This window comes from Cucumis melo, chromosome 1 (genome assembly GCF_025177605.1).
Source record: "Cucumis melo cultivar AY chromosome 1, USDA_Cmelo_AY_1.0, whole genome shotgun sequence".
NCBI lineage: Eukaryota > Viridiplantae > Streptophyta > Magnoliopsida > Cucurbitales > Cucurbitaceae > Cucumis > Cucumis melo.
The window spans coordinates 1182412-1201401 of record NC_066857.1 but is presented as its reverse complement, the minus strand read 5'-3'; the positions used below and the strand labels follow the sequence as shown (position 1 = coordinate 1201401).

At 34.9% G+C, this 18990-nt stretch overlaps 2 protein-coding genes and 1 long non-coding RNA gene across 4 annotated transcripts; 2 read left to right on the top strand and 1 right to left on the bottom strand.

The window, feature by feature from the left end:
• The first annotated feature begins 3359 nt into the window (after nucleotides 1-3359).
• Nucleotides 3360-4581, top strand: LOC103495351 (uncharacterized). The gene is made up of 3 exons (XR_538853.3): nucleotides 3360-3898; nucleotides 3986-4073; nucleotides 4300-4581. It is a non-coding gene; the product is annotated as an uncharacterized LOC103495351 (long non-coding RNA).
• A 2073-nt stretch (nucleotides 4582-6654) lies between these two features.
• Nucleotides 6655-9327, top strand: LOC103495350 (transcription factor GTE7-like). The gene is made up of 4 exons (XM_008456872.3): nucleotides 6655-8263; nucleotides 8386-8602; nucleotides 8688-8833; nucleotides 8961-9327. Exons 1-3 carry the CDS (start codon nucleotides 6917-6919, stop codon nucleotides 8744-8746), a joined length of 1623 nt encoding a protein of 540 aa, XP_008455094.2. The 5' UTR covers nucleotides 6655-6916; the 3' UTR covers nucleotides 8747-8833; nucleotides 8961-9327.
• Nucleotides 9328-9967: 640 nt separating this feature from the next.
• LOC103495344 (rDNA transcriptional regulator pol5) lies at nucleotides 9968-18909 on the bottom strand. 2 transcript variants are annotated; one of them, XM_008456862.3, is made up of 9 exons: nucleotides 18710-18909; nucleotides 17606-18214; nucleotides 17000-17125; nucleotides 16678-16875; nucleotides 15795-16022; nucleotides 14562-15686; nucleotides 13996-14283; nucleotides 12395-12839; nucleotides 9968-11275 (listed from the first exon to the last, which is right to left on the bottom strand). In XM_008456862.3, exons 2-9 carry the CDS (start codon nucleotides 18185-18187, stop codon nucleotides 10437-10439), a joined length of 3831 nt encoding a protein of 1276 aa, XP_008455084.2. In that variant the 5' UTR covers nucleotides 18188-18214; nucleotides 18710-18909; the 3' UTR covers nucleotides 9968-10436. The 2 variants fall into 2 exon arrangements, with proteins under 2 accessions (XP_008455084.2, XP_008455080.2); XM_008456858.3 differs by having other exon boundaries at nucleotides 17606-18209; nucleotides 18710-18899.
• Between the last annotated feature and the right edge of the window lie 81 nt (nucleotides 18910-18990).

Sequence of the window (18990 nt, the reverse complement as noted above, 5' to 3'; positions counted from 1 at the left end):
TCATCATTTCATGGGTATATTTTACTAAACACTTTCTAGGTGAGTTCTATATATATATGATTTTATGGTGTAGACTCATCTTTTTGTGATATACGTAAGAGGGGTTGAGAAGGAGACGGTGTGATAAAGTGGTGACTTAATAAGACGTACACTACTTTATTAGTATGTGATACTTATTATAGAGATACAACGTAAATCCTCTAAACTCTTTTGTTATTCTAAACAATCCAAAATTTAAAAGAGAGTCTCGAACTTTAAAGAGTTTGAAGGTTGGATATAATAAGTTATCTTTTAATTTTATGAGAGTCAAAATGCTAACAAATCGATGGAGTTAAGTGGAAAAGTTAAGATGTTTCGGTAGTATTGCAAGAGATACTCTTTAGAGTTGTTTCACGCTAGTGAAGGGTAAAGTTAAGGCGTGTTTTTCTTTAACTTGCTTAGAAAGAAATAAAACATAGGGGTATAGCTGTAGGGGTAAAATGGTATTTTCATTGTCCGTCGAAAAGTAAATTACTAATGTTTTGAAATAATCTCAAGGTCGATCTATATATATATAATTGTATTTGGCAAGGAGTACACTAAAATCTTTTTCAAATCTATTTATTTCCTCGTAGCTCTTTCCTTTACGTACTATTCTATTATGTGTATGGAGAGGAGATATACAAAATTCTATCAATTTCCTTTCAAATTTTTACCAATTTTACGGAGGAAAAGTACGAGAAGGTGCTCTTGATCCCCTATGTTATGTGTGATTTTTGGACTTAAAAGGATAGAAGCGACGTGATGGAGAAGATAATAGTAAATAGATAAGCAACTGGATCGAGAAGATGAAACAATAACCTTAAGAAGAAAGGCAAATTGGGCTTTGAGCTTTGAGCCGAAGTGGCCTGATTGGTCTTGGTCTCGAAGGCAAGGAGTGGTCTGGGTCAAAATCTTGAATCAACTTCCTTGGCCCCTTTGGTCGATTGATAAGGTTAAAAGGTCGACTTTCTTTATTTAATTGAATTTGAGAATAAGTATTATCTTCCTTCATTGTCCACCTCGAAAAAAACTAACTTTGATAGGAAACGCGAATTAAGACCACATTTTTTATGACTAACTCTTGCAATGATCATCTCCAACAACAAACTCCACCAATCAACTACAATCAACCGACTGTGTTGATCGATCATAAGCTAAAAAAGTTTAACAGTGAAATTTTCAAATACAAAATTAAAACTATTAGTATATAAAATTTAACAATAATCATCTTTTATATTAATTTGACATTGATCGAAACATTTTAAGCAGAAGATCGATTTCATTTTAAAACAATTTTAATAAAAATGACTTTTTTTTAAATAAAAAAATCTTTTCATTTCTCTAATAATATAATTTTGAACATTATCTTCATCGGTATAAAATGATTTTTCATTTTCATCCACAAACTTTTGAGAATTTGATCATTGAATACTAAAAATTAAAGTTAGTTATGCTTTAACTCTTTAATTTTGTAAGTTATTCATTTGTTAGTTAATTGTTTGGTAACATTGCTTAAGATTAAAGCTATATTTCCTTAAGTTTTATATCGTTTGAGAATGATCGAAACCTACCCAAGTAGACATTTTGGTATATTGCCAAAAAAAAATTTATGAACTTTTAATTTTATGTCTAATAAATCTTAATCTATTTGATGATTTTTTTAAAAAATTAATAAACGAATAGAAAGTTTAGGACTTTTTTATAAATATATTTTTAAAAAATTTCAAAGACCAATTTGGACACAAAATTTAAAAGCTTATATTAAATCATTAACTACTTTTACACAAAATATAAAAGCTTTATATCACACTTTCTAGTGATAAACTTTACAAGCTCACTTCATTATTGAGTTGTACGTGAGACCGCTTCTGTTGTATAATCTCGTTCTTTGAGCTGACCATGTGCATAAGAGTTATTTGTATCAATGTAATGTCGAACATACTATGTATACTCTGATACTTAAGTTAGTATACAAAGAACGTATAGTTCAACTAAGCACTAGTAAGTTGCTCAATACTCTCTTTCGAATATTACTTACTTCTTCTCTTCGGAGCTGTTGAATGGAATTATTTATAACGGTTCTTCTCTAGACACTTGTTTGTGGTTTACGTGCACCACATTGGTGATGTCTGAGTGGTTGGTAACACACAAGGTTGTAAGGTGTCAAGATGAACTCAACTTCGTTATTTCTCGATTCAACTCAGTTGGTTAGTCTGCACCTAAGACGACTTTAACTCTTCCTTTTCGGGTCGTTGTGTATTTTTTTCATATGTCACCTCGTAGTTTTTCTTCAGCTCAGGTTTAACCACGAGCTTCAAACCGGGTAATCCTCAACGAAACTTATTAATAATATTTAAGTACTTTTAAAGTTTGATAACCTATTATAAGAACTAAACTCGTAATATAATATAGTAGTAAAAGCTGGTCATATGTAACGGTAATTAACACATACTTCTTTTCTTTTCATGATGTTTGAGGTCAAAATCCCCACCTCCATGTCTCATAATTTGTACTTAAAAGTTACCAAAGACTTGTGTAATGTAATGAAAACACATCTCTGCTAGCCAAGAAGCCATACATGAGTTGAATCAGAACTCAAGAAAGCATTATTATTATTGTTATTATTATTCCAAATTGGGAACAATGAATTGAAATGATGGTGAAGAACATATACCATTGTAAAAGAGTTTGAAGGAAAGCTTTCATGGAAAAATAGAACAATGAAAACCATAGAAAAAGTTGAGAGAGAAGGAGGAGAAAACCCTTTCATTTCATTTTTAGCATAAAGGAAATGAAGAGGAAAAGGAAGAAAAGAGGTTAGAGAAAGAGATAAAATATATATATATATATATATATATATATAAATAAATAAATAAATCAAAAAATATCTTAAAAATTGGAATATTTTCAAATATAGTAAAATAAATTAAAATATTTACAAAGTATAGTAAACACCAACAGACTTTTATTAATGTTTACCAACGATATTTATAAAAATCAATAAATAGACCTCTATCAGTGTATTTCATTGATAGAATTTGAAACATCACTAGCTATATATTGTAAAGATTTTCAATAACAAAATATATATCGATATATGATCGATCGCATGAAATAGTCTATAATAACTCTTTTTTTCCCTTTTCCTTCCATGTTTGCTATTATACATAAGTGGAGAATTTAATTTGTTAGTGTGATCCCATTCCAAAGAATTAAAATATATATAAAGTCTCCTAACATAAAGTGTTTAGGATTCGTCATGTATGTGAACACATCAAAAACTTGGAATCTCTTTACAACTTCAACTAACCTCTTTGGTCTCCTCAAAAATATAAAACAAACATGCATTGGAATAACATATTCTACCTTTTCTTCTTTTCTTATGTAATGCAAAGAGAATAATTGAGAACAGGTGAAGAAAATAGACAGCTATACTAAAGTGGATTAGTTTCATTACCCCATCAGTAAAGATGATGAACACACACAAAAATGAGATCAGAAGTCTCTAGATATATATATATATATATATGATATATATGTGCTTTACTTTTCCTCTAATTTCTCATATTTAAACTACTGATCTCCCTTACCTTCTTCTTCAATACAACTAGAATCTTCCCTTTCATAAAGTTTCTTCTGTTCACATATCTCTCTTTGAGAATCCCAGAAACTAATTAATACCCCATTGAAGAAACAAAGATAAAGTAGAAAAAAAGGAAAAAAAGTACCGTAGTTTCTTGAGTTTTCTCATCAAGTATTGTGATTTAAATACCCTTGTTGTTCTTTCTCTTCTTCTTCGTCTTTTGGCTTGTTAGCTTCTGTTGGATAGAAGATATGAGTGATCCCAAATATGCGTATCCCTACCCACCTCCTCAAGGTATATATGTTGAGCTATGTTATGGTAATTTCGTTGTTACGTTTTTGTTTGATTTAGTAATTTGGGGTGGTGTGGATTTGTTTGCAGGAGGATATTATCAAGGGCCACCAGTGATGGCGCCACCTCAGTACGCCGCCCCACCGCCAAAACGACAACCGGGTTTCTTGGAGGGATGGTATGCCAAAAAGCTTCTTCTTTTTGTTCATAAACTCCCTCTTTAATAGTTTTGCTTTTGCTTGCATATATCAAAACTGAAGGTTTAAATTGAGAGTGTTAGGATAATCAAAGGAAAAAACATATCGAAGTGACGAGAACGTCTATCAAGTTTGAACTACATCTTAGGTTTGGATTCCCTGTTCGTTTAGTGTGGCTTAACAGAGGGTTTAATTTTGTGTTTGCAGCCTTGCAGCTCTATGCTGCTGCTGTCTCCTTCATGAATGCTGCTGTGACCCTTCCATTATCTTTCTTACTTGATGCTATGAGAGATTTCTTCATTGCCTTTGTAGCTGTAAATTGCCTGATCTCTTTTCTCTTTTCTTTTCTTCTTTTGTGATTGTGGTTTGATTTTGTGTAAACTTGGGAAAGAACATTGATTGGTGTGTAGAATAAAAGCTTGCTTTGTTGTAAAGTATAGTGTTTATATACTCATTTGATAATAAATTTACTGATCATTACCTAGCAAATTTAGTCTTTATACTTCAGCATACGTACCTGTGTTTATCCATTCTCTGGCTCGTGAGTAGTAGGGAAACTATAGATCGATGCTAGACAGTAACACTTCTTGTTGATGCTCTATGCTCCAACAAAATTTAGAATTTTTCTGTCACTCCTCAAAGGCAAATGATGTCGAGAATCGTTAGATAATGATAGTATCTTTGAGATGAAATTTCATGTTTATCTAAATTTGTTCCCTTTCTAGTTATCTATTTTTTTCGATCTGACATGTCCAATAGACATAAGTTTAGGAATGTGATTACACGTATTTTTTGTGAGAAGAAACTCAAGATCAGGATGTTGTTCTGTTCCAAATTCTTTTAGAAATAGACATTCTTTCTCCAATGAGGTGGAAAGATGAGACTTGTGGAAGGTCGTCTATTCCCAACCGACCAAATTTCAAATGTATAGAACAACAATCAACACATCTATTACGTACTGAATAGCATTGATTAGCACCAAGATATATCAGTTAGATTTGCAAGGAAGGGTGATACAATCGTTTCACTGAACTAATTTTCTAATTAAAGTCTGGTAAATGCAATCTTATTGAATCATTTAGTCACCCTTTTCTTCTCTTGTATAATGTAAAGATAATAAGTGAGAGCAGGTGAAGAAAAGAAACACTGCTACAAAAGTGGATTAGCTTAATTACTCCATAAACAACACACAAAATGAGACACAATAATCCATGAGAGCGTCCTACGACTAGACGCGCTCCAAATAAAGCACTCTACTTTCTTGATATGATCTTCTTTTCTCGAGCTCTAAACATATCGAAGCAACAAGATAGTATCTCGATCTTCAAACTTATTTGATCTTTGACTAACAGTGGGTTTAATATACATATATATATTTTTGTGTGGTTGCAGTATTCCAGCTCTCTGTCTTGGGGATGGTTTGGTTTTGTGTATAAACTTGGAAAGGATATATTGAACAAAGCTGCCTTTTGTTCTAGAGTTTACTTTACTCATTTGACAGTAACTTTACGGGCCATTTATATAATGAATAATTTAGTCTATAAACTTTAGAATGTATGTGTGTGTATTTAGGTTTTAAATGTGGAACTCTCTTTTTGACATGTGAAAACCACACCAATAAATGACGAACTTTTATATGATGCACACTAAATTATGGTTACCGTCGATCCAAACAAGTCCTTTGTTATAAGTTAAAACAATCATATTTTTCAACTAAAATAATAAATGATAAAAATACAAAGTGTTTTATAATAACTAACTTCATCGAATCTAACTTAGGCTCTATTTGCGATTGTCGTAGCTTTTAAAATAGCTAGCAATTGTACTATTAGAAAAATTGAGTATTTATATGAAGCAAATCAGTATTAGGTAGTAGTTAATAGTGTTTAGTAAATTATAACAAGAAAAAAAATTGCATTACATTTGATCTTGAATTTGTATTACTTGATTTCGTAGTCTAACGAAATCGATTTAACTTTTAATCATATAGTCCAATAAAATCGATAGAATATCGATTTCGCTTATAACAGTAGAAAAAAGATCATAATTTCAAAAAGAATATAGGATAAATGTTTTTGTTATATTTATAAAAATTAATCATTTAAAAATCTCTAAAAAAAAAAAAGTTTGAAAAATGTAATTTAAAAAATATCATATCCCAAAAGGGAAAATGAATATTTCCCGGTTTTTTCCCAACGGGAGTTTACCAAATTACCCCTCCAGTTGCCACAGTGTTCCAAACGCGTCCCCACATTAGTCCACGTCACCAACCGTGTAGGACACATTCAACATGAAACTCAAATGAAATGCATTCCAAATTCAAAAAACACAATCTGCCTTATTTTTATTCCGCAATCCAACGATTTTGAAATTCGCCACGTGTTCGTAAATCCTCAGTATCCACCGTTCATTCCAGCTCATTCGGTCAGACCATCGGGCAGCAAGCCACGGAGTAGCCACCGTAAGATCAGTTAGCCGAGTATCATCGACGGCTACAACTCTTCCCGTAAATTTCACGGGCAGATCACCACGCCTTTAAGTATCGCCCCCTTACCCCTTATTGTTCTTCGTAGCTCGCAGAAATTAGGGCGAAATTGTTTTTTCGCGAACCCTAATTTTCATATCTTATATAGAGTTTTATTCTTTTTTGGTTCTTTTGAGAGTTGGATTTGGCGCGCAAGTGGGAAGAATCAAGAGCTCTTTGATTTTGATTTTCCCGCCTTCTGTTCTTCTTGATTCTTCGTTTTGATTTCCTCGCCGGAGCTTCACCGGGTCGTTATTTTGTATCGAACGGGTTCATTATAAGGTTTTTGGGTTCCTTTTCATGGCGTCTGCTGTTATAGCGAATCACGAACCCAGTTGGCCTAAGAGCAAAAGCAACGGGAGTGGAGGAGGAGGAGCGTTTATGACGAGAGTTCCGTTCTCAAACCCTAAATCTAAACCTAATATGAAAAAGAGGAAAACTAATGGTGAAATTAACAACTTCCATCAGATGGGTGAAGAAATGGGCAACGTAACTACTCTATCTCCCTCGGATAATGGGTCATCAATTGATCGTTACCATGGATCTTCGAACTTCGAGTACAGCCAATATGTGAGCTTCAATATAACTTCGTGTTCTGGGAGGGATTTGTTTGAGCTAAGGAAACGCTTACTGGGAGAACTTGAACAAGTTAGACGAATCAAGAATCGTATTGAATCTGGGAACATTGGTTCTGGACCTAATTATTTCAAGAAATCTTCTAAGACGAAGGGACTGAACAAGCGGCCGAAGGTGCTACCTAGTTTTGGCAAAGATTTGCAGGTTCCAAATTCGTTTGAAGTTGGGAATCTGAAGAAGACTTGCGCTCAAATCTTGAACAAATTGATGAAGCAGAAGTATGGGTTGATCTTTAACAAACCGGTGGATGTGGTTGGGTTGGGTCTTCATGACTATTATGATATTATTAAGCATCCAATGGATTTAGGGACTGTGAAATCTACACTGTCTAAGAATTTATACGACTCACCTTTGGATTTTGCTGAAGATGTTAGGCTAACATTTAACAATGCCATGATGTACAACCCCAAGGGTCATGAAGTTCACGTATTGGCCGAACAGTGGTTAGCGAAATTTGAGGAAATGTTTCTTCCTGTTAGTCGGAAGCTGGGTGCACTGAAGCAGCCAGATCCCTATGAAGAGGAATTGCAATCAAGTTCATGGAATCATGTTGAGGAGGTGGAGAATGTGAAATTCAACTCAAATGGGAACAGACCAGAAGAAGTAGTAGTGCCGTCAAGCTTGACGAAGCCGCCTTCAGTTCAATCACCAGTGAGAACCCCATCACCAGTGAGAGCACCACAGGTGAAGCCTGTAAAGCAGCCGAAGCCGAAGGCAAAGGATCCCAACAAAAGGGATATGAGTTTAGAGGAGAAACACAGATTGGGAATTGGATTGCAGGGCTTGCCTCCTGAAAAGATGGATCAGGTGATACAGATTGTGAAGAAGAGAAGTGGACATTTGAGACAGGATGGGGATGAGATTGAGCTTGACATTGAAGCAGTTGATACCGAGACCCTTTGGGAACTTGACCGGCTGGTGACGAATTGGAAGAAAATGCTGAGTAAGGTCAAGCGGCAAGCTCTCATCAATGACAATACAAATACAGATTCGAATAAAGAGAATAATGAGGTAAAAACCGTTGTCTGTCTATACATATTTTTGCTTAAAGGCATAATTTATTTTCCTCGTCTTTTGCCGTGTTGCTGGTTTATCTGATTGGATTTGTGTACTTCTATCATCTCGTACTGTAGATATCATCTGCAAATGAGATGATGAATGAGGTTAAAACAGAGGCGAAGAAGCTTAGAAAAGGGGATGTGGGTGAAGAAGATGTGGACATTGGGGATGAGGTGATACCAATGGGTGGTTTCCCTCCTGTTGAAATTGAAAGAGATGCAGCTGCTCGTGCTAGTAGTAGTTCTGATAGCTCTAGTAGTTCAGGAAGTGATGATTCTTCCTCTTCAAGTGGTATGAATGATGATTTGTTATGGATTTCTTAGTCTGAATCATAGAGAAGTTTGTCTTGGCTTAACCGTTTCAATCTCTCCTGTAGGTTCTGACTCAGATGGGAGCTCCTCCGATAGTGATTCAGATGGTGATGGTCAATCATAGGTGACCATTTTCTATAAACCAAATACTAACAGCCGCTTTCTGAACTCGCAGTCCACCGAAGCACATCAGCATCTCAAGTTTTCCGAGGTATGGTGAATAGAAAACTAGCTTCTTTCATCATTATCATTGTTACTTTCACTATTCTTCACCATGTCTGAAAAAATAGAGGGAATGGGTTTCATGCTCTTATATTATTCAGTTTTCTGATTTTCAGATGTGAATTGTGAAGTTTAGATTGGGGTTACTAATGAAAAGAAGAGGGTTTTGGAAATTTTGGACCTTTCCACTTTTGCTGGGCATTGCTTGTGATTGAATGGACCTTTGGGGATATGATAAGAAGAAACTCGAAAAAGATATCAGAAGGGAAGAGAAATTGTAGATGGCACGAGTTTAGAATGGAAGAAATAGATTCAAGTTTTATTTGTTCATTTTATTATTATTTTTCTTAGAAAGTAGGCTTGTGTACATAAACAAATCGTTGATTTCCCAGATCGTGTACATATTTCCCGTTCTATATGTGCAATGAGATTTGTTCTGTCTACACAAAAAAAAGGAAGAAAACATATTGTTGTTTCTTGTGAGCTTTTTTATTATCTTTGTCATGTTGGGATTGGCTTTACAAATGCTTAAAAATGTGCTTATAAAGTCAATTCAAACTTAATTAGATGAAGTAATAATGAGAATTTACCAATGGCATGTCGTAGTCAAATTGCAGAAACTTAGGAAAAGTTTAATAAATTTCAACCACGTTTGAAAATTTTGATTATTGGAATTCTCTATACATATAAATGCACCTAATCATTAAAAGATATCTGAAATTGAAGGGTCAAAATCTTGAATAATAATAAACCCTAAACCTAGAAGGAAGCTTATCCTAAAACGATCATAGGAAAATTCAAACAAAGCTATTGTTGATCAATATTATATTAAATGAAAAGTTCTAAAGATTAGACAAGAAAACACAAACATTCAAACTTGACAAGAAGAGCATAACAATAAACTCCATTGATTTGGCAATTAGTCTAAGTTAACAGTCAAATTCTATATATATATATATATAACACATTATAATTCTCTAGCAAACATCCATATATAAAAGACGAACTACAAATTTCTTTCTGGTAGTGCAGCCCATCTGCCAAATGCAAAGAAACTGTAAAGAAGAAGACATCAAGAAGAATTAGCCGAATGATTCTTTCGACAATAAATACACAACAAAAATAATCCAATCAATCTGAATGGTATTAAATGAAGGATACAACTTGAATGGAACAAACTTGATCAAAACTTTTTCAACATTGAGTTTGTGAACTAACAAGTAATAAATATTCTTCTAAACATTTAACACTGTCTAAAATAAAAGATCACGATTGTCTGGGAATAAGCAAAGCAAACACCGGAGTCGGGTCGTTGCCGGTATTAGAAGGTTGTAATTCATTCAGGAGACGGTCTCAAATGTCTTGTTCTTGAAGCAGAAATCTGAAATTTCCGTGCCGTTTACAATGTGCAGAGTAAAGAGTTTATCTGATGCTTTCCTCATCGATCCATCGAAGTCTCCACGTCAGTTGTAAACAAGTAGATTCTACAAGAACTTTTTACTTCTTTGGCCTTCGACTTTATGGATGTTCACAAGAATAGAGTAGGATGAGTCTGTAGGAAAAGTCATTCAGCTTTAGACTTGTTATTGTTATCATTCTCGAAGCTTCAATCTACCGAACTGGTCGCCAAGTTGAGATTCACACAAGGCTACAGCTTCAGGAGCCAAGCTTGAAATAAAAGACTTGTTGATTTTAAGAGAGGAAACGAAATGAAAAATCTTGCCACAAAACTTCCGTATATCAGATCGCCGAGCCTGCTTTTCTGGCATATGCGTCAGTAATTCCTTTATCAAATTGCATAGTTCATGAAGAAATTTCTCCATCAGTTCTTTTGCAACATGATGCCCATTTTCAGAGGACATGGATGATTTTATCGTTTCAGTTATTAGATCTAGCCCTTCAATTCGCCGAAACTCTGAATTTGTACTGACACATCTTTCCAGAATGGAACTGTAAAGATGCTGCCCAATCCATGGCTTTCTTCTAATCATCTCTTTCAGAAATTCGATCTTTATCTGAGACCTTTTATGAAAATAATCCACCAAAACTCTATCAAAAATATCAAATACTTTCTTTAGTTCACGCTTGGACAATTTTTTTGCATCGATCATCTTCAGAATCCAATACGATGAATTCTGACCCAGGGAATCGATCATCTTGTAATGATTCTTTGATGCTAACTGCTTCTTTTTCGATACATTTGCAACAGATTTCTTTTTCTTAGGTTTTGACGCCAACTTTAGGTTCTTCTCCAGCAAATTTTCAAGCGTGGACATTTGAACTGCTTCTCCCTTTGGATAGTCTTTTGCTTTGAAAATCTTCTTTTGCAAAATTCCCCATATACGCTGTTCAAGCTGTTCGCTACCTTCTGTATGTGGGTTAACTAATACCTGAGCCAAATTTGAGAACACTAACAACACATGTGGCTTACCTGTGCCCCAAAAGATGACAAAAAGCACAAATCAGATAGCAACTCATACAATATCCTTACTCCATGAAGAAGTTGGATACACATGATAAATCATTTAAAAAATATTGTATTACTTATCAGAAAAACATCCACGGAAACTAAAACATTAATCTAACTTGTTCAAAGGGCAAATTATTCTGAAGAATGATATGATGATAATATATTAGTGCTACACTAACATAGAGAATTAGATTGATTGGGATTTCTTCAGCTTATAGGCTTTCGGGTCTGTAGAGTGATCAAAGTCGAAGGAAAGTTCCGTTCCAAACAATTCTTCCAGGTGTCTATTGTAAAGACTACAACTCGACCACCAGATATCTACTTGGAAAGGAAGTGTTGATTTTCCGGAAGAGAGGAGCCAACTTAAATGTAAGCCAAGGACTATGAACTAAATGATTTCTAACACCCAATTTAATAACATTTGATTTTTTATTTTTAGTTTTTGAAAATTAAGTTGACAGAGGTTACTTCTACCCATGAGTTTCTTTGTTTTGTTATAAAGTGTTTTCAAAATCTAAACCTAGTTTTGAAAATAAAATAATAGTCCTTGTTTTAAGATTCGGCAAAGATTTCAAATCTTTATTTAAAAGAGAAAACCAGTAGTATAGAAATTAAGAAGAAATAAGCACATTATTCATTCAAAAATAGAAAACTAAAAATGAAATCTTTATTATAATATTGATAAGAAACAAATTTCATTGATAAAAGGCAAAATCATAATCAACCTGAGCAGCCTAAATAAATTTAAAGACCAATTTTCCCTAAATTGGATTTTTAGATATTCTCCGAAGATCCTATTATCCTGGAAGAATATCAAACGTTTGGAACAATAAATAGTGGACTCTGATAAAAGAAACTCTAATGTAAGCTAATACAAGCATGGTCCTAATTGCAATAAAAGAAACTAGGGGCTTATTAATTGTGTCCATCTATGTTGTTGGGTCACCAGGTGGCATCCTAATTGTGAAATAACTTTCTTTATAACTCTTCTTAAATCCTACAATGTTTTCAATTTATTATTTATATTAAATTAAGTTGCATCTGCACAACTCCTAAAAGATCCAGTGAGAAGTAGTATACCTGGATTTTCATGCAAGTAGATTTCCAGAAGTGACAGAACACGAAGCTTGAATAACATAAGCTGAGACTGAGCGGTGTCGCTCCCAGCCTGATTTTTTCGCTCTTTGAAGATTTGGGCAAGATAAGAATCCATTCGAAACATCGCATCATCGTCCATTCCTCCATCGGATTCAGAATCATCAGAACCGTCAGAAAGTTTTGCCCCTACTTCTCCAACTCTATCTATGGCTTCAGATTCATCAGTATGTTCATCGCTGTCACCTGTGTCACCAGTTTCATCTTGATTAATTTCCTCTTCTTCTTCAACATCAAGAAAATCTTCATCCTCATCATCATCGTCATCCTCTGCATTCTGATGTCTAGAAGGTTTCAAATTTTTCTTGACAACCCTCAACATTCTCATCAGCCCATCATCAGTGATATCACTACAGAAATACTTGAAAACCTACAAGAAAAGCCTAGATAAAGTTAGATTCTCTCAGAGCTTTTGCCAATTATAATGCTTAACCTATCAATCTGAGAATTTCCCACCGGTTATCTTTGACTGCCATAATACAAATAAAGGAGATAGATCAACCCTTGGAATGGTCTAACACAGGTAATTTACACCACGGAGCAAGCAGGGAGATAAGATATTAAAGAACCAATAGACCGAGGTTTTGGTTTCTAAATTACAAAGCATTAAGAAGGAAGAAGCAAGTGATAAACACAAATAAGATGACCATTAGGTGTACATAATCTGCATTCTTTTTTCTCTTTGTAAGAACTATGCTTCCTTGATCAGAAGATGAGCATAAAAGGAAAAGGATGAGATATTCCCACCAAGCCAAGAGAATTGCAAAACCTTACCAATTGGCATAGATGTCGCTATCAGTATCATCGGTGAACACCAAGAAGCAAAGATTTTAACTATATCGCCAAAAACATTTTGACTGGTCCCCTCCCCTCGAGTATGCAGCATGTGTGTAAAGGGAAATGGATGAGATATTCCCACCAAGCCAAGGGGATTACAAAACCTCACCAACTGGCATAGGTATCACTATTGGTATCATAAGAGAACACCAAGAAGCAAAGATTTTAACTATATCCCCAAAGACATTTTGACTGATCCCCTCCCCTCGAGTATGCAGCATGTGTGTATGTACTTTAAATGATATACTAAGAGCAATAATATGAATTATGTAAACTAGAATCCGTTGCATGCATAAAGTTGCTACTGAAAATTTGAAAAGGCAGGAGCATTAGATATAAATATTATGGGGGAAATGCGAGAAGAGAGAAGAATTCATACAACGAAAACCCCTTGAGTACAAAATAAAGAAAACGCATTAGTGTTTGAAAAGTAACTAAAAAAGAAATATTAGCGAATTTTACAAAAGCTCCCAAAATATATACAAACATCAAATTCCCATTTGAGGCCTAAAGGGGAGTAATTAGAGAAATCCTCAAAGTTAGCTATAGTTCACATCATCCATGCCATATTTTTTTCAAAATGATGATAATTCCAACCATCAAATGCAAAGATAGAGGTTGAAGCAAAACAACTGTCAATTTAACCAGTATACAGATACATAATATACAACATTCTGCAATGCACACACCTGCTCAATGGCAGACCTCATGGGTGCTGATGACTGTGGTAGCAATGAAAGCAATGTGTCGACAAGAACATCCATTAACTGCATTGTTCCATCACCATCCAACTCATCATCTCCAGAGGAGCCTAGTAGATCAGCAGACGAAAAGGCTTTCTTACAACATATAATTAATTCAGTTGCAGCTTCGGTAAATTCCTCTGGTCGAAGGAGCACTTGCAAAAGCAACTGGATGAGCAAGTACCTTAGTGCATGTAATTTGTTTGCATCAGCACTTAAACCGTAATTCCTTTCCTGACACCAAAGTAATATTTTATTTAATGATACCATACCATAAAATATATATTAACATTTACAAATTTGTACTTTTGTTCACAAATTAAAAGAGAAGCTTATCTTTAATCCGTACTATAGTATGGGTTTTAGGCCGGTTGAGATCGAGAAACAATTCTGAAGAATTTCCTCAACTCTAGTTAAAATTTTCAAACATGCCTTCCCATTTAATTGTTTAAAAAATATTGCTAGTTACTGTAATTAATGACATTAGAAATTTATTAAACAATGAAATTTACCTCTCTCCATAACCTGGTTTCCATCTCTTGCAGTTTTTTGAATGCATCTTCATCCTCATCACTCAGGCGACGGAATAGAGAAACTGAAGGGATGTTGCGTAAAGTACCGAGAAACCTCATAAAATAAGAGCCAAGGTCATTTGGCTCAAGACCATTTACCAAACCATGAGATCCCTCTCCCTTTTGAGCATTCGCCAGTAACAACTGCAGTTGTTCAATACAAAGCATGCAAAGAGCACTAGATGTGGGAGCTTTTGGCCACTTGAATTTCTCCTGTAATTCGAAAGAGGTCACTTCTGTGCCAAGGGATGCGGTGAACAAACCCTGAACAGCCAGAAATTTCAAAATTTCTTTCTGCACCCGGAATTTTGCCTCAGGTTCCAGCTTCAAGTGTTTCAACATGCATGGTAGTGATTCTATAATCCAAGTTCTCAAAAAGTCAGAGTTCCCCATTGTTCCTGTTGAGTCCTTGTCCTCAACTGAACCAACCTCTGAGTTGTCATCAGTTGTTTGACTCTGATCTGAAGGTTCCTCAGATGTTTGACTTTCATCCACAAACATGCTCATCAAGTTCTGAATAAACAGAAAGCAACCTGATTCTGTCTTAAACTCGGAAATCAGGTTCTGAACAGCTTTTGTTCGTGTAATATTGTCAAACTTGACACTGCTGTGCTTCTGTAAAGCAATAATGACAGCAACTTTTCTGCCATCGTCGTGCTGTGCCCATTCAGATAATTCTTTTACAAAGTTCTGCCCAACTTTATACAACCAAGAATCCTTTGTTGAAAGTATGTCCATCAGGCACTGAACAACTTTATATGAAAGCATAGTGGGGACAAATATTGTTGGCAGTCTTGGCAGGAGAAGAAGTAGAATGTCAAACACCAAATGCTTACGGTCATGAGATGATAGCAGAAGTGCTCCTTCAATTATAACTTCAAAAAAATTTTGGAAGTTTATCAGAATTTCTTCTTCAGAAGAGCCACTTTTACGATTCTTTTTATGCTTCTTCAATGAGGTTGTAACAGACATTGAATCTTGAGCTTGCAAAACTGTATCAGGCAACAAAATGTTTACCAGAACAGGCCATAAACTGTGAACTCTGGGCTGGCAAAAAGTAGACTCCTGCCGGGTACCATGCACACAAAAGAGAAGATTTAAGTGATTCAATTCACAAATTATTATTAAAATATAAAACCTTGTAGAAAGAAGATGGATGTTTCCAAGAAGTACCTTGAGACAGTTGGCTAGAGATGACAGATGATCAACAGAAAAAAATCTACTAGGAGTGAATGGATTTGGTAAAAGTTTAGCAAATATTGAACAATCAGCAGAAATTTTTTCTCGTAATTTTAAGGCCAACAGCAGTGCATCTGGGTTCCCAACTTCAGTAGCTGCTTCAAACCACTCTCGAATTCCAGAAGCTTCAAGCAAGTGATTCAACACTGACTCAGGTGTTAACTACAAAACCATAACACCATTGTAAGGAGGGAAAACTTCAGTTGAGACAAAGAAACTCTAATTGAAAAGCAACTAGGTACTGGCCTAAGAAAAAGTGACCCAAAATTACAGTTATTGAAAAGCAACAACACTTTTAGAACCTTGAATGCTAAAAGTAAAGACCTTTAACAGAATGTTTGAAATCGTGGCCATCTAGAGTCTAGGAGTTACTCTCATAAATCATGACCTTTGGTTGAGAAGCACCAAGATAGGCAAATTTATCCAAAAAGCACTGCCTCAAAGCTACCAATTTCACAATTCAATCAATGCAACATCATATGGCATACATTCATAAAAGGAATGAAAACCAAACGAAACTATTTCTAAGTTATCTGATATATGAATATACACATTATATATATGTATTATGTATATATAACAAATTTAGAAAATAATATCTCTATTGAAAATTATATAGCCGGTGAACAAACAAATAAGTCATTTCTCTTTCAAAAAATTATTTTCGCCTATCAATTGTTAAGAAAAAACCATGTGCTCATTAGCTTTTTGTTCCCCAAAAAAAAGAAAAAATAAAGTATTTCAAGTGAAAACATCTCTTGATCTAAAAAACTAAAAGAACTCCTAGGAAGAGCATATCATTAAATAGACAATATACCTTTTCTATCAATTCTAAAATAATTGAGACAGCAGGTTCTTGAAGATAACGTTTTTTAGCTGCAAGAGATATAAGAACACTGATGATTTCCTTCACATGTGAAGTGCTTTTATCAGAAGCGCATTCTTCAGTTAGTCTTCCTGAGTGCACAAGAGCCCCATAAGCAAACAATCGACCCAAAAGACAGTCCCTTGCTTCCTGCATTGCCATTAAGTAATCAAGTAACATTTATAGAGAGAAAATAAAAATAAAAAATAAAACAAAACAAAGAAACAATATAATAAAATGATAGAATAAATCAATGTACATGACTCTCGATTACCTGGCCCTTCATCGATGAAGAAACCTCTAAAATATTAACAATGAGTTTCAGCAATGAATCCACCTTGATGCTGGGCAGTGTACTTATCAATGCAGTCAATCCTAAGGCAAAACCCTGTCTAGCACACTGCAATTGCAATTCATAGCAAGCATGGGTGAAAAGTTAGGGTTCCATCAAATGGGTACTCCACAAAATCATCCAAGTTTTTATCAACCGGAGTCTCAAGTGCTATAATGAAAGCCAATACTAGGACAATAAGCGAAGGACCTGAGGAAAGGAGCATTTTTACAGGCATTCTACATCAAGATCCATTGAAGACAAGAAAAACAGCCTCAGAAATTATTAAACCATGTGATTTTTTCGAAAGAACCAAAATTATGCTTGATTGATAAATGGAATAAAATGAGAAAATCAAACACCTATTCCATTTGCAAATTTAATTTATATTGCTAGTTTCATCATTGTGCTTTTCTTAATAGAATTTGTTTTTTTGTATCGCCCTAGAACCTGGAACTTGTACTAAGATAGTCTGGGATGTCGTCCACTTATTGTACTACTAAAAAGGTACACCAAAGGGTGCTTTGAATAAATAATATCAAAATATACCTCTCTTGAAGAAGACACACCACGAATCAGTCTTCGTACAGCATATCTCACAGATGGTGCACAATTATCTAAGCCATCATCCTTCTCAGCTTCCAGTTTTAACCCACCCTCAACCAGGTCCTTATTTTCAAGCTTGTCATATGCTTCTTGAACCTTTAGCAGCTCAGTGGCCAAAGCTTCTGCAGCTGATTCTCTCACCAAAATGTCAGCAGATGCCAAGTCCTTAAAAACACTGATATGAAATTCTGGGAGACCACTGCTTGAAACAGAGACAGAAGATGGCTTAGTATCCTCGGCTTTAAAGTTAGCAATTATTTGCTTTTCCTGTTCTGAAGTAGCTCGTTTTCTTTCTTTGTCAAATGTTTTCCTTTTCTTTTTCCTCTCCATTGGTTTCTCAGAATTAGGAAAGGTAGAAGAGGGAATACCAACATCCCCCTTTTCCAGTTCACCATCTTTCTCTTTGTCCTTCTTCATTTTTCTCTTTAAGGATTTTGAAACAACAGCACCAACGTCATCCATCGATGTATCTTTCTCAATCTCCACTTCGTCTGTCGGGTTAGAGTCTTTCTTTTTACTACCCATTGTATAAAAAACTTCTCTTGACCTTTTCTGGCATAAAAAAACTCAGATTAAAGTGTCACTATATGATGAACGTATAAAAGAAACTGGAATTTAATATTGCACAGCTTAAAAAAAGTGGCATTCACTGTATGAACTAATAAACTGAAATCCAAATATATTGGCTTCTTCTTGTTAGAAAATGCATTGTCATTGTCAACTTCTTAACTTATTACTGACTATCTAAAAGAAAAAAAAAATAGAAGAAATTATAGCAGAAACGAAAACAGCAAAGGGAAAGGAAGTTGCATCTTTTCAATTTGATTGGTTTTCTGTTTCCTGATAAATTCATTTGTTTCAATATTCAAGTAAACCATGTGAAAAGAGAAGAACCCAACTCTAAATCAAACCAACTAGGCCACCTCTTCCCCAAGCCTTGATGACGATAGCTATCACAAACCATACACATAAAAAACTCCACCATTCTTCCATTAGATAAAAATTTTCATGTGGGAAGACAGAAATAGACGGAGATTGGGAGGATACCAGTAAGAGTAAGAAATCAGCGCAACCCGTTAAAAGGGAGACTGCGGAGCGGTACTGAAGGGAGAGAGGGCCGACGACAATGAGCTGCTGAAAAGGAAGTAGGAGCCGGCGGGACGAAGAAGAAGAAGAAGAAGAAGAAGAAGAAGGTGAAGTGAAAGCACGTGAGAGTGTGAGAGAGAGAGAGAGAGAGAGAGATGAAAGGGTTTAGGGTTTTTTTCTTTTCTTTTCTTTTTTTCTTTTGTTGTAGAGATGGAGGGAAGGGTATGGCAATGCGAATTTAC

Excerpts from the sequence above, each read along its gene's own strand:
- LOC103495350 (XM_008456872.3), top strand. The coding sequence starts at position 6,917 with ATGGCGTCTGCTGTTATAGCGAATCACGAACCCAGTTGGCCTAAGAGC. Across the intron at positions 8,264-8,385 it reads CGAATAAAGAGAATAATGAG|ATATCATCTGCAAATGAGAT; the intron begins GTAAAAACCGTT and ends CTCGTACTGTAG. Across the intron at positions 8,603-8,687 it reads TGATTCTTCCTCTTCAAGTG|GTTCTGACTCAGATGGGAGC; the intron begins GTATGAATGATG and ends TCTCTCCTGTAG.
- LOC103495344 (XM_008456862.3), bottom strand. The coding sequence starts at position 18,187 with ATGGGTAGTAAAAAGAAAGACTCTAACCCGACAGACGAAGTGGAGATT. Across the intron at positions 17,126-17,605 it reads GTGTGTCTTCTTCAAGAGAG|TGTGCTAGACAGGGTTTTGC; the intron begins GTATATTTTGAT and ends TTGCAATTGCAG. Across the intron at positions 15,687-15,794 it reads CTCTAGCCAACTGTCTCAAG|GAGTCTACTTTTTGCCAGCC; the intron begins GTACTTCTTGGA and ends GGTACCCGGCAG.